Source organism: Pecten maximus, chromosome 6 (genome assembly GCF_902652985.1).
Source record: "Pecten maximus chromosome 6, xPecMax1.1, whole genome shotgun sequence".
Taxonomy (NCBI): Eukaryota; Metazoa; Mollusca; class Bivalvia; order Pectinida; family Pectinidae; genus Pecten; species Pecten maximus.
The window spans coordinates 18,691,623-18,708,171 of NC_047020.1; the positions used below are offsets into that span (position 1 = coordinate 18,691,623).

A 16,549-nucleotide genomic window follows, 5' to 3' on the forward strand; every position below is an offset into this window, starting at 1 on the left:
TGATTTTTCTTGTCAAGTTATAATTGTTGTTTTGATTAATGTTCTGTGATTTATTACTAAGAATACAATAAATTGAATAAAACATACCTTTTTCCATATCGGACCCAATATTGGCCCGGAGACCCCAATATTGGCCCTCGGGCCTTCGGCCCTTGGGCCAATATTGGGGTCTCCGGGCCAATATTGGGTCCAATATGGAAAAAGGTATGTATTATTCTCTATATACTGTGAACGTTAATATTTCAGCGGTAAACTTGTTTAAGCGCTTTTAGCTCTGAAAACAGTAAATGTACTAGTCGGATGTTTTATATATCTCCTTTTCTGTGAGAAGTACTCTGGTTGTGCAAAATCATTATTCAGATAATTTTTTTTAATCTAGAGCGTTCGTATACTGTAGGTTAATATCAGGTACCTGTTTTTGAATATTTGTTTATTTATTTTCGCGTTTGCTTATCAAACAAAGAAGCAATTGTTTTGTTTATTCTACGTAGAATTATTTTGAGATAAAAAAACTCATTTAGCAGCAAAATGCCTCCGCTACCACTGTTCATAGTGTTTTACGCTTTCTTCAGAAATCCAGTTTGATGACAGACAAATAATCTGTGACCTCGTTGAAGAATATTAAAGGATGTAATATCATTCTGTCAGAAGTCAAAATGTAAAAGTTCACAGAAAAGTGATATCAGCTTTCAAGCTTATAATTTGTATATATCGTTTAGAAAGTATCCTATTGTTACGTACCTGATATACAAGTCTAGTGCAATACTGTTTCTTTCAATGCTATCTGTTGTTTCCAGTCAATGTCTACGATGCACCAAAAACAATTTTTCAATATATGTATGTATTCGTTTTGTACCGGACTTCAACTACATATATACCCAGTAACCGTTATCATTTGAAACCGTTTATCAGAGTATTTCACTATTTTATACCTCTCGTCAAAATGACCTAAATTTGCAAGCACTGTAAAAGTATAACAGCATGTAACTTTGTATTGAAAAATAAATGTACCAAGTCTCCTGTTTACAGTAACCAGTGTGTCTGAGGTTAATGAGGTTTGAAAAATGCAAGGTTATCATTTTCAATGGTTCTTTACTTCGCTCTTTTAATGGACAGACACAATTAAAAAAAAAAAAAAAGACAAAATGGCAAGTCTGACATAAAACATAATTGAGAGAACCCTCTAATTAATTATGATCCCTATTCTAATGTAAAGAATGAAAATAGCAAAAAGTAGAAAGACGGAAATTAAAAATTGCAGAAAGAACCTATTTCTGATTTTTTTCTTAGCTCGACTTTTTGTTAATCCGCGAAAATGTTAACAAACGAAAATTACAACCCTCATAGAATTAATACCATGTTCGAACTTATTCAGATATATATATATATATGTAGACCGATCAGTTAGAAAGTGGCAGTTTCAAGCGACTTGGATTAAGTTCAGGTGGTAATTATCTTGGATTCGTTTACTATAGTATACGCACAAACAAGATAAAATACAAGTTTAAGTATATATCATATTTTAATTTACGTAATAAACATCATAAACATCACATAACAAGTCTAAGTAAACATGATTCGACATTTCAACATAACATTAAAATGGTCATGTAGGTTGTATTTATATATATAAATTGTATGGTATATATACACAATGATAACAAACGGTTAGAATTGATACATTTCGGAGATAAACATATGTATGGGCGATATATTATCATAAAACAGTACATCCTTCTCTTGAGCGGAGTTAGATGTAAGCACAGATATTTGTCTCCAAAGTAATATTATGATCCAATAAAATGATATTGTGTAAGATAATTTCAATGTTTTTGTCAGTAATGTGATGAAATATAGACATAATAACACAAATTAATCCCTTTTGTCTGATTGTTAAATACCATTATAAATAACCTTGTATCTAGGCACCATGTATTATTTGCAAAAACTTCTTTCTTCAACGAAGTTAAATATAACCACTACGGTAATAATTGTATTTCATAGTGACTTATTTCTCGAAGAAAACAGCCAGTTTTTAATATGAGAAAATATAATATTGATGGGGATATAAAGGAGTCTTTAAATAATATTATGTTTTAACGTATACAGTCGAGATGAAGATTCAGAGTTTGTATAATTCGATCATTGGAAGTCGCATGATGCATATATCTGACAGAATGTTATTGAAAACGAACTTTCTTTTGAAATGTGCTAATATCTAATATGACTTTTGTACATCCCTTGCCACAGGAAGCATACTTCACACATTTATGTCACATTCTTTCGGATCGAGAAATAATTCACAAGAAAACCTTGCTTGACAGTACTTTTCCAGGAAAAATGATAGTTTGATGAACGAATTTTACACTGGAGGAATTTATGTGTTTATTTTAATTATGATTCTCAATTTACAAAGGAAGACAGCGATTTTTTGGTTTACATTAACAGTATGGCTATGAACTATCAAAAATCATTTTATGATCTATGAACTAATATTTAACCACGCAATTTCAACATCTTAATGTAATGAAATGTGTTAATATGTCGATAAAATGTTTAATGAATAATTTCCCTGCAGTAAGATAATTTAACAATCAATAAAAGAGTTAAACAGACAAAAACACATTTCAGTCCGACAGTGTGAAGCCTACGAAATGATCCAACAACCGCATTGTCTACTATTAGTAGGCATATAGGTGATTGATTGGACGATTAGATCAAACTGAAATGTGCTTTTATGTTTCTTCTTTGCATTGTTGCGTAAGTAATATCATCGGGTTACTAAGAACATATGCTTTCGATTTTCACTGTTTTTAAAATTCTTTCGAAATTCATGTTCATGAAAATATGACAAAAAATCCTTTACGAAACATGAACACTGTAAATATACGACCGATTTTGTACACATAACCAACAGATAAAACAAACCCTCAAATATCCGGTTATATATCACCGTCTACAATGCAATACTGCACTAGCAAATGCTTCTTACGAGAAGTAGTTTTCAGTCAGTAAAACAAAAGCGACTAAGCCAGTCACACTATACGTAAGTTTTATAGGTGTATAAAAATATAAGAATAGCTTCGCCATCTGTCGTTTCCTTAATTTGAGACCAGCTCCATACACGTAAAATAAATAAATATTCTGTTTAAGCCCATAACATGTATATCTTTTATAACATATTCAACTACTCGAATATCCTAAAGCGGATAATGTCAGCTAGTTTTCTCTACTATATTGAGGGTTTGTTTCAAATGTTCAGCGACATTACTACCGTTTGTGTATTGATAAATATCCGGAGATATTTAAACATGTTATTAAATACTCTCAAGGACTAGATAGGTACAGATTCTGTTTCGTCAACTTTAAAAGCTCCCGCTTGAATTTTAAGGACTGTCCAGTTCATCCATAGCACTTACAAGATACAGTATAACGGCACAATTATGTCCGACGCATGTTAGGCACAAATCGGTGTATAGCTGTCCGAAATATTTGGCACATAGGAGTATATCAATAATAATTGACGTATCACTTAGAATATCACAGGCCCACATTTCGGGGTCAGTCACCACTGTTCTACGTCATCGCAAAACATGACGTCATAGTGTCTATGTTAAAACATCACTGCATCCAGATATGACGTCACACTACACCACGAAAGACATCGTCATCTAATCATTTTTTCACTGTCTTTTTTGTCGAATCTGTTTTCTTTGTGTCTGTAGATTTCTTGGGACTGGTTACTTTTGCCTTATTGACTATTCTTTTCATGAACGATGATTTTTCTCCATCATTTCCCTGTTCATCGACGGTTTCTAACTTCTTAGGAGTCACACTAGGAGAGTCCGGCTTCACTTTGTTGCCGCCTAATCTTCCCATAAATGATTTGGATTTGTTTTCCGTTGATTGGGCTGCAGCCTCTTTCGAACTTAATGGATACTCTTTATGAGTAAGTCTAGTGGCCGCAGCCCTGGCGGCTGGTAATCGCATGCTGTTATGTCGCTTCAAAGGTGAAGGATCAAGTGCTGTATTTGAGGGAGGTGCAGGAGCTCTAGCTTTTGACTTTGCTTCGACCGGTTTAGTAGTTTTGCCTGAAGAAGGGGTACTAGCTGATGTCGTGCGCGGAGGCGGCGTTGGAGGCACGGGCGATGTAGCCCCATCATCACGTAATTTAGAGGCCGAAGATGCTGTTGGAGACATAAAGGATCGACGAGAGGTTGAAGTTTTTTCTTTTGTTTTATCTGAACCTGCTCCGATCGCTGAAAGTCTCTTTTTCTCTGCCGACACTCCTACATTCGGTTTAGGAGTTGTAGATGTAACCCGTAGTGATTGCGTCCTTTTTAATCCCTTAGAACCGAAAGAAGGAGTATGGGAGGGTGTTGTCGGACGGTCGAGAGGCGTGACAGGCCGGGAGGCAGAATGAGGCGTTGTTGATCGTGACGAAGATGATGGCGGATGAGGTGTGGTTGAACGAGACAATGGGGTACTGGCACGAGTGCTGGAGTTAGACGATTTCCTTGTTGGGGTTGACTTGGAGGTGGGTGGCGATTGGATGTCAGATATACCACTCACTGATGACACGATGCTTGTATTTGATTCTGTCGTTTTAGATTTGTTCAGATTTGTTCTAGAATTCCTAACTGACGCCTTCTGGTTAGGCTTTGTCGATAGATTCGCTGGAGTACTTCTTCTTCTGTTATCAGTTCCAGATGACGTCGTTCTATGCGTCTTTGTTCCGCTGGAAGCAGTGCTTTTCATGTAACTCGGAACACGTTGTTTTTGCTTAGCGGAAATATCAGAATTTTCCGGTAACGCAATTGGCGCACCTTTCGGACTAGTTGGTATGGGGCTTGCTGGCGAACCTTCTCTAAGTGTGGCAACTAGATCCAGGTTAGAGCTCCAAACATCCTCCTTTGATGTACCATGACCACTATCTGGTGAAGTAGCAGAGTATTCAATAGAGGAATCCAAGGACGAATCCTTAAGGTTTGTAGCTACAACTGCTTCAGTCCATGATTCTGTTCGCTGTTTCCGTGCTGCTAATTCCGATTGTTTTTGTGCGCGTGCCACAGTTATTTCCTGTTTCGGTGGGATCAGCATATCCGGTTCACTTATTTTATCACTGATTAGCGACTTTGAAGAAGGCTCTGGTTTGCGACTAAAGTTAGAGATCAGTTCTGATTCTAATGTACTACTCATAGAAGTTCTTTGTGAGACTGTACCGGACATTGTCTCAAATCCCTCATCGCGAGCGCTGTCGCTGCTACTGGCGTAACTACACCTGGAGCCAATATCATTCCGGAAAGAGTCGCCACTTCCTTCAGATTTGTGGTTTATCGTCAAACCGTTATAAGTTCTTGTGACATGCGACTCGTGGACGGCTCGTGGTGATCCCGGCGTCTCGTCTGTTACATTATCGTAGTAGCTCTGTCTCCTGTTCGTGTTTCGTCTCTCCTTCCATTTCGAAAGAAGATAGTGGGGTAGCTGATCACCCTCTTCTAAATCAGCTGTGTTTGCATTTGCATCTGTATCGGTTCTTTCTATCATACTAGCCGGCCTTCGACGAGGCGGAACAGTTGGCTCTGAGGAGTTAAAGTCACTATTCACAGACGAGCGTTTTGAGGAAGCTAACTGATCTGTACTAGAACTTTCAGCATCACTGTACGGTGTATCACAGCGTAATGTTTCAGTGGAAGTACTGGTAGATTTGATTGACAGCCGGCTAGAACTCTTTGGACTGTCACTTTTGTAGCTTAATGCTCGTTTCGGAGATGAAGTGCCGTCTGGTGGTACTTCGCTGTCACTATCACTGGTGTGAAGGTAAAGACAATTCCTCCGTGAATCACCAGAACTCAGACGACCTACACTCCCACGCAGTGATGATCTTCTTTCAGATTCATTATAGTCAGACTCTTTTCCGTCAGCGAGGGAAAATTCACCGTTTTCACTTGCTGCTTTTCTAGCCACAGATTCATCGTAAGACTTCGACCTACTCATGCCGCTCTTAGCCTCCTTAAGAGCCTGGTCAACCTCATCTCGTTGAACGTCACTTTTCCATCTTCCATTATTTTTAGAATGACCTTTGTCTTTGTCGCCAAAACGCTTAAGTTTGAACCGCATGGCTGCGGCAAGTTTTGCCGCTTTTTTAACTGTGCTTGAATCCTTGTCCTTCTGTGATTTGTTATCTTTCTCAGGTGACTTGCTTTCGCTCTCACTCCCAGAACGCGATCGGCCCTTTGGCGTACCCGGTGATTTCGGTACCGGGTGCATAGTTGCAGTAACAGTAGTAGTTATGCTGTCATCTGTATCTGATTTAGGTTTATCATCCGTTTTGAATGTTTGCATAGCGGTATGAACATCCTCCATTGATAGATGAGAACGAAGTTTTCTCTTGGTTCTACGTTGTTTTAATGCTTCCGATTCGCCTGCCTGGTTAGTTTTATCATCGGGTACAATTTGCTCGCTTTCAATTGGTTCTTTACGCTTTTCACTATCCTCAATTTGTTTGAGAACTTGGTCAATGTCTGTTTTACCAAGATCACTACGCCAACGGCGGCCTATCTTTTTCTTTAACGAAATGGAGACATGTGGCTCTTCTGCATTATTGTTTTCTTCTTTCGATTTGGCATTTTCAAAAAGAATTTTAATTTGAGATGGATCAATGTCTTTTTCACTAAATTTCCGGTACATTCTATCGCGACTTTGCTCCAGAGAATTTGTCACTGTACTTTTATTTGTGTCTGGTGTCTCTTTCTTTTCAGTCACATTCGGTATTTCTAACTTTCCCTTTTCGTCGATGGTCTGAAGACCTCGCGGTGTTGTATCAATACCACTTCTCCAACGGGGAGAGGCTTTTGCATCACTTTTTTCGGCATCAGTTGTCGACGGAATATGTTTGTCTCCTACAGGCGTAGTCGGACGAGCGGACGTTGGGTCGGGTGATTTAGTTCCAAATCGACCTAATTTCCGTTTTAGTCGATCGGCGACCGAGTTTTCACTGCTTTCTTTAGATTCGTGATTAACAATTGCTCTTTCTACGGTTGACCTTTCAACCATACTCTGCACCCGTCGGACGGGTCTTCTAGGCGTGTCATCTTCCATTTCACTTGATAACGGTCTCGCACTACTGATCGCCGTTGGCGTTCTTGATCTCCTTGGAACACTATCTTCCTGTTTTAAAGTGTCGACTGACGGCGATTGCGCACGTTCACGATCACCGAAAACATCGAGAGATTTGTTCTGTTGACGTTCGCTTCTTTTTTTGCGTAAGCTGCCGTAGCGCTCGAATTTTGATTCCGAGGGTTTGGTCTCAGCAGTCATGAGGATATCAAAAAGATTGTCGTCCGTTCCTTTCATGATTTTGTTAGAATTTATATCATTTCCGTCATCCAGACTACTGCATGTGCTCTCAGAATCTGCACCGTCATCTGGCAGAGGAGCTGGATTTTTCTTTCGCAAACTCTTCCGACCATATCCACCTCTTTGGAATTTGTCCTTTTCCTTTTTGGAGGTTGAATCATCATTTACATTGTTATTATTTCCACTCAAGTTAATTTTCTGCACTCTTTTCACGGAGAAATTATTATCGCCTATCCTCGGACCAGTGAATCCTCGTCGAACATCTGCGAGCAACATTTCTACTATGGAGCCTTTTTGTTCATCGCCTTCTCCCCTTTCCATGACCATTTCGTCCGGTGACTTCATGTCCTCAACTGTAAAGTAACAATGAAAATCGCAATATTCAAGCACAAGTCAATATATTTAGATACTTTGTTTGATATAAGTTTGTTCCAAATTATTTACATTGCCGTTAGTTAATTAGAAAAGATATGTATTAAAAACCTGAAACTGTTCCATGCGACAATTAACATTGTTAAGTTATAACAAGATATAAAAAGCAAATTTTAAATCTCGTAAGAAATCTACAACATTGGAATAGACCATTTCGAGATGTGCTGTTCTCGAATCATCACTGATAATTACCTGATGGTTCCTTATTTACATGTTGGTTTCGTCTGGCCTCCGCCTTTTTCTCTTGTTTCTTACGTTGTTCATTTTCCTGTAATATACAATATTAATGCGTGTTTACAGATATAATATACGATATGCGTTCTTTTTCATTATACTGTACATAAATCACAAAAAATTACTGCTGGCAGAATGTTTCAAAAGTTTTGAACCATGAAAACATAAAAAAATTATTAAAAAACTTCTATCTTTCGTTTTATTTGTAAAATGGTTACTTACCACGACTGATTTCTTAAACCGTTCACAGAAAGTGTGAAGCACTTTGAAACATTCATCCAATCGGAACGTAGCTTTATCTTCACAGAAGAACTCGGCTAATTCAACGCGTAGATTTTCCATATCGTTCAAATCAGCTTGTAATTCCGCTATATCTTTTTCTGCGTCCTAAAATAAAGATATGATAGTCATTAATATATATATCAAATTATCATATATCAGTAGACAAGAATAAGTTGTATATAGAATATTATACTGTATTTACATATATATATATATATATATATATATAAACAATATATCAGCGCCGAGTTTTTCAAACGGTGATAAGGATAATTAGTTTCTGTTAAAACTAAATTGACAATTTTTGTTTATAAAACTATAGCACTCGTCAATCTCTTGATACCTGCCTATTGTGCGGAATACACAATCATAGGTGGTTTGAAGTAAAGGTGAATTATTTTTTTATTATTCATGTGATTAAGCTGATCAGCATTTGAATTACTGGTACTTATATTCAAGAATACGGCAAACGCAGATACATTTGTACTTAATATTAAAAAAAGCAAAAGAAGGGAATTTATTTGCTTTATTGGTCTTTCCACAATATACTCACCATTAAAAATCCCGCCATTTGTGCTTTAAAGTCAGGGCCAACTGTCTCTAATGCCTTGGCTATGGCATTAACCCTACCGGAAAAGCTAGCTATATCAGAACCTAAGCTTTCCAGAGGGGCCCTATACAAAAAAATAAAATGATGATTACCGTGAGGCATTATTCAATTTCCATACACAATGCTTAAAATTCAAAGTACCATATCAAGTTATATATTTTTCTTTTATCGCTGATTATAGAAGATAGAAATCATTAAATTATAAATTACTATTGCCTATTCTGAATATAGATAATCCGTGAATAATCCTTACTGTGTTGCATCTTTCAGATACTTGAGTTTTGCCGGGAAGGTAAGAAGGTCCGGGTTTTTATCTTCTGCTTGCTGTAAAGGATAAATATATTCTTATTTGTCATTTCATCATGAAAAATATATACTAGTAGTGATGTGACCTCGGTACTTAATACTACACAGGCACATTATGATTGATATTCTAAGTAATACTTCTTGCATCATGACCAGTCTAGACCCTTCAATAATCGGTGTCCATTTAATTAACCAGTAGCAGACCACTATACAGTATCATACTTAACGCTCTTTTATCATGGAATCTATTTCTTTTGATTGGAAATTTTATGTATTTAAAATGGCCAAAAAAGTATAACTGGAATTTATATCTTTTTTATTTACATGCAATGAGTAGCCATCAGAGACAGTGTCGCATATTTCAAACACTATCGGTCAATGACAAAACTCGTCTTGACCACAACAGTGACCATAACAATGACAATTTATATCGGTCACGCCTCTCACTGACCTTGTTACAATTTAAAAACTGCTGACTAACTGTAGGTTCAAACGGTTACCTGGTTTTATCTGGCCACAGCCGTTCCTATCTTTTAACCTGCTTAACTGTTATACCTTCCATTCATATAGTTTTAAGTTAACAATCCGTGAACTTTTATGCTTAATATGCCCGAAGTATCTAGGATTTTGTGCAATTCCATAAAACAAACATCATGTTCAATATTTCGTTTTAAAAATAAGATTTGACAGAAATTACAGGAGTTTAAATCAGGAAACAAACCAGAACTTACCATTATGACGAAATGTAGAAGGTTCATTCTAGGTTTGTTAGCCCTTGTTTCAGTCAGTTTTATGAGAGAGGACAGCTTGAATCCAGCAGCGTCACCGGCATAATTTCCCTGCAACATCGACCATTTTTCAAATTTATCAATAAAGTATGGTGCAGTTCTCCTCAAGGATCCAGTCAATTTTTCAAACAGAAAACCCAATAAAAGAACGAACTTGACTTATTAACAAGTAAATTATTGTTGTTTATCAGTATATCATTACCGATATATTTGAAAGTAAACAAGTAATTTATCTAGTCAGTCCAGTGAATGATGTATACCCATCCTATGAAGGTAATACACATTGTTGATCGAAATAAAAACTCCGGGTTATGCCTTCGCATGTGGGTTAATGTTGCGTCCCGTTTTGTTGCTCATTAGTGTATTCATGTAAAATATACATTGTTGTACATTGTTGCAACTTGTACATTCCAATGACGTCACATTGTTTACAGATCCCGCGTTGTGTCTGCACTGCCTGACACGAAGGCTTCGTTCTGTGTTTTTTAATGTTTTTGTTAGTTTTCTGATAATTCAATTGATCAGGTATGATTAAACAACCCCAATCAATATGAGGTGTGATTGTAATTTTAAGTTTAAACCGCATGTTGCGAAAATACTTCAACTTTCACTTTGTCAGTGCATTCGTGATCGCAGCTTCGATCGGCTGTCATGGCAACGACGAGGACGGTGGTTTCATCACAGTGACGAATTTACAAACTTGCATGTGTACAACCGAAAACTTCTAACTATACCCTATGTCTTTGGAAATCATCTGTTAATAATTAATTGAATTAATTACGATCCATTGCATTCGTTTATTAACGTTTGTTCGTTTCTATATGCCGATTTCGATACTTAAAACATTGAAGAGTTCCAATATTGGAGAATGAACATTAACACTTGCTCTATGAATCGTCCTAGAGCACCCGACTACCCTAAATCAATACTTATGAAACAGGTACGAGCGTGAAGGTAATTGTATGAGAGCAACGAAAAGTGCTGTACATTCTTACGAAAACGACAAACATCGTCAAAATTACTTAAAAAGTAGTCAATTAATCGGCATTTCTTCAATTAACACCAGTTTATAACGCCGTTATGTAACCATACTTGAATAAATAGAAGAATGTACAGCACTTTTTCTCGGTTTCTTAGCACGATGAATAAGTGTATCATATTTGTTTGTACGACAAAATACGTTGGTCGGGTGCTCTGGCCATATTTACCGACCAAGTGTTAATGTAGTCCTTCGTGCCGGTCACGTGACCACGCGAGAACACGAGGAACGACGAAAACATCCCGACAAAGACGTTGGACACCTAACATTAAAATCCGATCAAAAAAACAAACAGAACTAACCGGGAAATCATTAAATATTAAATTTATATTAAAACATGATGTTTTTTGTTCTTTTTAATTATAAATGCAACATTAACCCACATGCGTTTTATTGTGTTTTAAGCTGTGCTAATCACAGCGTTTAAAGCGCAAGGAAATAACCGTTTAGTAGGCTATAATAATCTTGCTATTAGTAATTCTGAATGATGACTTCCGTGAAAGGATTCGATGCAAAAAATCTTCAAAAAGGTTGAGTTGAATTCAGACATGAAGTAACTAACACAAGCTGTCAGTTTATAAAAGAAACAGAAACCTATACTACCGAGAACAGCCTTTGATGACCTACCCCATTCAAGTAATTTCCTGCTATTAGCACCAAGTAGAACAGTTCTTGTAGATCATCATGTGCCTTTATTTCTGAAAGGGAAATAAAGAAACAACTTTAAGTACCAGAGTAAGACAGGTTTTTTTCCCTCTGAAATATTGTTAATCTTCTAAAAACATATCAAACACAGGTAGTAATTATGTCCCATTAGTTTATAGCCCATTGCTTTTAAGCCTTATTCTTTTCGGTATAAACCATATGTAGTGAGGTACCCTCAATACACGGCGTTCCTTTGAGAGCAGTACGTTGGTCTTTCTGACATTGAGAGGAGATTTGGTTGAGGTCATGAAATTAAATTATATCTACTCAATATTTTCATTCATTTGTATGAGTGAGACTGTTACGTTCACATCAGATGAAATAGATTTATATTTACGCGACCCTTAATCTATACGTTGAATTAAAGACGCAAATTTTCAACAGTAGAGTTAATGATTTTGTCAAAGAATTTCTAAATATATACTACTATAGAATGGAATCTTGTTTCTAATACAAAGCGTTTGTATTCTATCTGAATCATTAGGGTCCCTTTCACACGATGGAATTTATCGGAGTGTACAGAATAACAAGGTTGTTGAACTGAGAAAAGGATTGGTTCAAAAGCCGCAAATAGGTATAGCTTTGTGTGTAACAATACACCTACGGGTACCCTAAAACAGTCGTCAACATGTTTACAAAATTATTCACGGACGTCTAAATACCATGAGATGTATCTAATACAAAAAACGGTGGAATACAACTATTCAAAATAGACGAATTTCCATTCGTATGACAAGCTTTATTATTAACACATGTGTTTCAGTTTAATGAAAACTACATAAATACACAACCAAATTCCTATAGGTTTGCCTTGGGAATCGTTACTGTAAACTGTTTTCTTTTAGTTATTGTTACTCCGATCCAGTAGCCTATCGCAATCGTCTGTGACAATATTAAGATTGCTCTAACATTAAAATGGAATCGATAGGCTTTATCGCTTTGTCAAACAAGTTAGAAAAATACACTTGGAGAGTAATGCAAATATTTGATTAGTAAATGTTCCTATTTTAAGATATTTGTTCCATTTTCAAAGAGGTCATCGTGTGTAACGGTTATTTTAAAAAGGAAAATATTTAGGTCATTATGCTTTAAAGAAAGGGGTTAATACCGCGACCTTAATCGTTTGACACACAGCGATGATATATTCACATAGTACTCTAGAACTAGCTCCATACCAAACTAGAATGTTGATTTTTTACAATTTCAAATAATTGTTACGATCAATTAGTTTTAAAACAATATAGTATATCATTAGTCGAAATATTATAATTTGGAGAAGAAAGTGTTAAGGGGGACTATTATCCACATGTAGCTTACCATTGGCGGTTTCTATGACAGCTTCCACATGAGGTTTTATATAATCCATGCTGGCTTTAAACTCCTCCTTCACCAGCATGCCTTCAATTCTCAGTTTGTACCTGAAATAATAGATTTTAATGAAATTTTATGTTGTAGTTATCTTTCTAACTGTTCAAAGAACAACAAATCCTTTGACAGTAAACTGAATTTTGACTTTGTCATGTTTTTGTTGTTTTTATAACAAGGTAGATGGAAAGCAATACAAAACTTACTGTGGAAGGCCTAAGAGACATAAAAAGAACTTCTCAGCACTACCGAGTCTGTCTCTGTCACCGTCGAAATTCTGTAGTCTTTCGATCTGTAAAACAAATGATTAGTTTTATTAACAACTTACATCTGTCGCAGTACTTGAATTTAATATCTGATATATCTTTTATACAATCTTTTGATGATTTACTAACAGCTATGATCCAACATCAGTCAGATTTTCACATAATGGAAATCGTTTATGATTTAATAACTTTTCCATCCAATTGTACGTGTATTAAACGCAATATATATTTTCTTAATTATCAACTTACTTCATCTTGATCTGGCAGAATCCTGAGCAAGCCTTTGAGACGCTCAGATTCAAACCTCTCACTGACCCCGTCCCGCAGTAGCTGGACAATTTGGTCATTCGGCATGCGAAACTGCCTAAGAAAGATGTTCACATTCAAACTTCTTTTGCCGTCTAAAAGATTGATCTGTAAGATAAAGATTATTTTCATTAAATAAATAATATTCGGAAGATTACAATTATTTAGTATCGAGACAAATGATTAAAAGACACATGCCATGATAATAGACTCGGTAGCATCAGAAAAAGGAAACACATATTCTGCGAACTATAGTGTGAAGAGTTTTAAATGACACAGATCGGACTGCACTAAACTACTCTATTAATAACTAATATTATGAGTAAATATAAACAGAGGAATCAGAATAAGGACAAAAATAAAATGAATAATAACAAAAACCCAAATAAATAAAGTGAAATGTCAAATGATTGATTATAGTCTGAAAACTAAGCGATCTGAAGTGTACCGATATATGTGATTTACAAAAGGATCAAAACCGAACAGGAAATACCACGGCGATACTGACCTTAATTTCATCTTTTTCGTATTTTAAAATGAATTCGAATCAATACGATAGAAAATGAGGAGTATAACAATGGTTCATCTTTATGTAAAAGCCACAAAAGAAAACAGCTTAGATCATAAGGTGGATAGAAATGGCCATCACGCTGTCAAACCATCCCTTGACAATGTAATTAAAAGTCGTTTACCTTACACTATTTAGTATATAGGTCAACACACCTTATCTGATATGTACATTTCTAATTTGATTTTCACGACCTGTCCACAATCGACTGGTTCAGAGCGACCTCACGTATTTCTCCAAGCAATTGACCTTACATTTTATGGTCTCTAACTGAAAAGACTCGTTTGTTCGGAGGTCCCTATCTGATAGAGCATTTGCCTGAAACGGTCCTTAATTATACGTTATTCCCAAGTTAAATTGAAATCAAGTTAGATTCTATCTGAATTTAACGTAAATATACTTGCATTCCCGTAGTGTAATGAAGAGAGTAGGACAGTAGGTTTGACCTACGGAATACCCAGTAGGTGCGATTCTGACATAGCCATACGTACAAAATGACCGGAAGTACCGTGCCATTTCTGCAGATATCTATCTTAGATTAAGTCACTCATCTGTAAATGTCTATCTTACTGAACATTTCAGTCATCGATACCATTTACCTTTGCCTACATCCTCGACACTGAATGTTTACAAGTATTTCGGCAATAGTACTAGTAATACACTCGGAATATTGTAATATTGTATTGTAATTGTCTATAGAACGGTGAGAAATGCTATATTTCTTAAAACACCAATGTAATTTGAAAGTACTCATAAGTATTCAGTATAAGAGACAGAAAATTGCCTAATCATTGTTTTAACTGTGTGAATAGCCCTTCAGTGAGATTGTGTGGTATAAACTGGCTCAGGTTGCTCTCGAAATAGTCTTGTCTCTAAGTGAAAATGCAACACAAGTCTGAAGATCATGTCTTAATCCCTGGTGTTGCTATCACCACAAACATGTCATTCACAAAGCCCAATTATATCACCACCCAGCATGAACTGTGTATACCGGCGTCAAAACGCTAAGGTTGTCATATTCGAACTGTGTGCTACCCAGTTTTCTTATCAACATTTCTGGGAATTATTAATGTAAAAATAGATATATGAAAATTGTAAAAGAGATAAATTAAAGTTTTATTTAGAAAAAGGACAACCATATAATATTAAATAACTCTAATAAATAAAACCATAATCTTTGGCTTTGTATCTAGCTTAACCAGGTAGTGGATTCACGTATACACACATGTTCACTAAATCCAAATGCCATATTAGTGTTTTGTTTAACTGTGATCTCACGAACATATCTAAGTGATTGAGTTTGAAGAACAGAAGACGTTTAAATGGTATTGAATGGTATCTGTGTTTGTAACGCTAGCTGGCTATATAGAAGACCTCCTGCAGTGCTCACCCCGGACTATCTAGTCCCAACACTTTGTACGGTCTTACTCGGGCTTAGGCAAAATCCGTTAAATTTCCTATTGTCAATATCACAGAACAGCTACACAAGACATCGCTGGTAGATGTTTGATAGTTATTAAGATAGATTGAACGCTACACTGATAAGGACATTTGTGTATTTAAGACCTTAAATTCCAATCAACGAGATAATTTATTTTTTACCGCCGATTCTGTGGACGTTTATGCCCACAATCTAAGAGAAGGACCCGTATTATAATATCGAGTCTTTCCATAAGAGGTTTACAATATGATCATTTTATCATTTTATCTGTTTGAACAGGCATGTAGAATATTGTATGATTAAATCTGAAATAAGGACTAGATTATATTGTCGCTTCTACGTCAAAACCTATAATACGTACAAATGCACCCAACAAAGGGGAGCATAAGCCGACTGTATTCTACCGTCGGTTTAATTGGGTTCGGAAATGAAACCGAACAAATGTGTTTTCAGATAATTATTTTTATCTTATCATCTTATTATGCTACTAGACAGATATTTATGTCATACACAATCCTGAGTTGTAGATAATTATTTAACAATGCGGTACACTATACACCTACAAAAAGTATTTAAAAAAATAATTTTAGCCATAAAATTCCTTGAAAATATTAAATTATTAATGATAATGTTTTTTAAGTAGTCATGGCTAGATCACAGCAGATAAATCGGTCAGATTATGTTACCAAGTCAAAAAAAGCTACAGAAGTGAACGGGTATTTCGCAAAGCTTTGACTTTAGCAGACGACACGTGACACGTGTTAACAATACAAATGTTTTTCGAATTTAAAGCATAGCAGCCAATAACCCTAATTGTTTTATATCATTTATTTCAGCATCGTGATATA

At 36.0% G+C, this 16,549-nt stretch overlaps 1 protein-coding gene across 2 annotated transcripts in view; it reads right to left on the reverse strand.

Annotated features, from left to right (window-relative positions):
• Positions 1-1,503: 1,503 nt before the first annotated feature.
• The window catches only part of LOC117329144 (mucin-5AC-like), a 59,745-nt gene continuing 44,699 nt past the window's right edge, over positions 1,504-16,549 (reverse strand). For both annotated transcript variants that reach the window (XM_033886893.1, XM_033886894.1), the window contains 10 exons: positions 13,636-13,800; positions 13,327-13,412; positions 13,073-13,173; positions 11,678-11,748; positions 9,955-10,062; positions 9,171-9,241; positions 8,861-8,981; positions 8,248-8,412; positions 7,984-8,059; positions 1,504-7,712 (listed from right to left, as the gene is read on the reverse strand). In XM_033886893.1, coding sequence (XP_033742784.1) covers positions 3,676-7,712; positions 7,984-8,059; positions 8,248-8,412; positions 8,861-8,981; positions 9,171-9,241; positions 9,955-10,062; positions 11,678-11,748; positions 13,073-13,173; positions 13,327-13,412; positions 13,636-13,800 — 5,001 coding nt within the window. In that variant the 3' untranslated portion in view covers positions 1,504-3,675. The remainder of the gene's footprint in view (positions 7,713-7,983; positions 8,060-8,247; positions 8,413-8,860; positions 8,982-9,170; positions 9,242-9,954; positions 10,063-11,677; positions 11,749-13,072; positions 13,174-13,326; positions 13,413-13,635; positions 13,801-16,549) is intronic.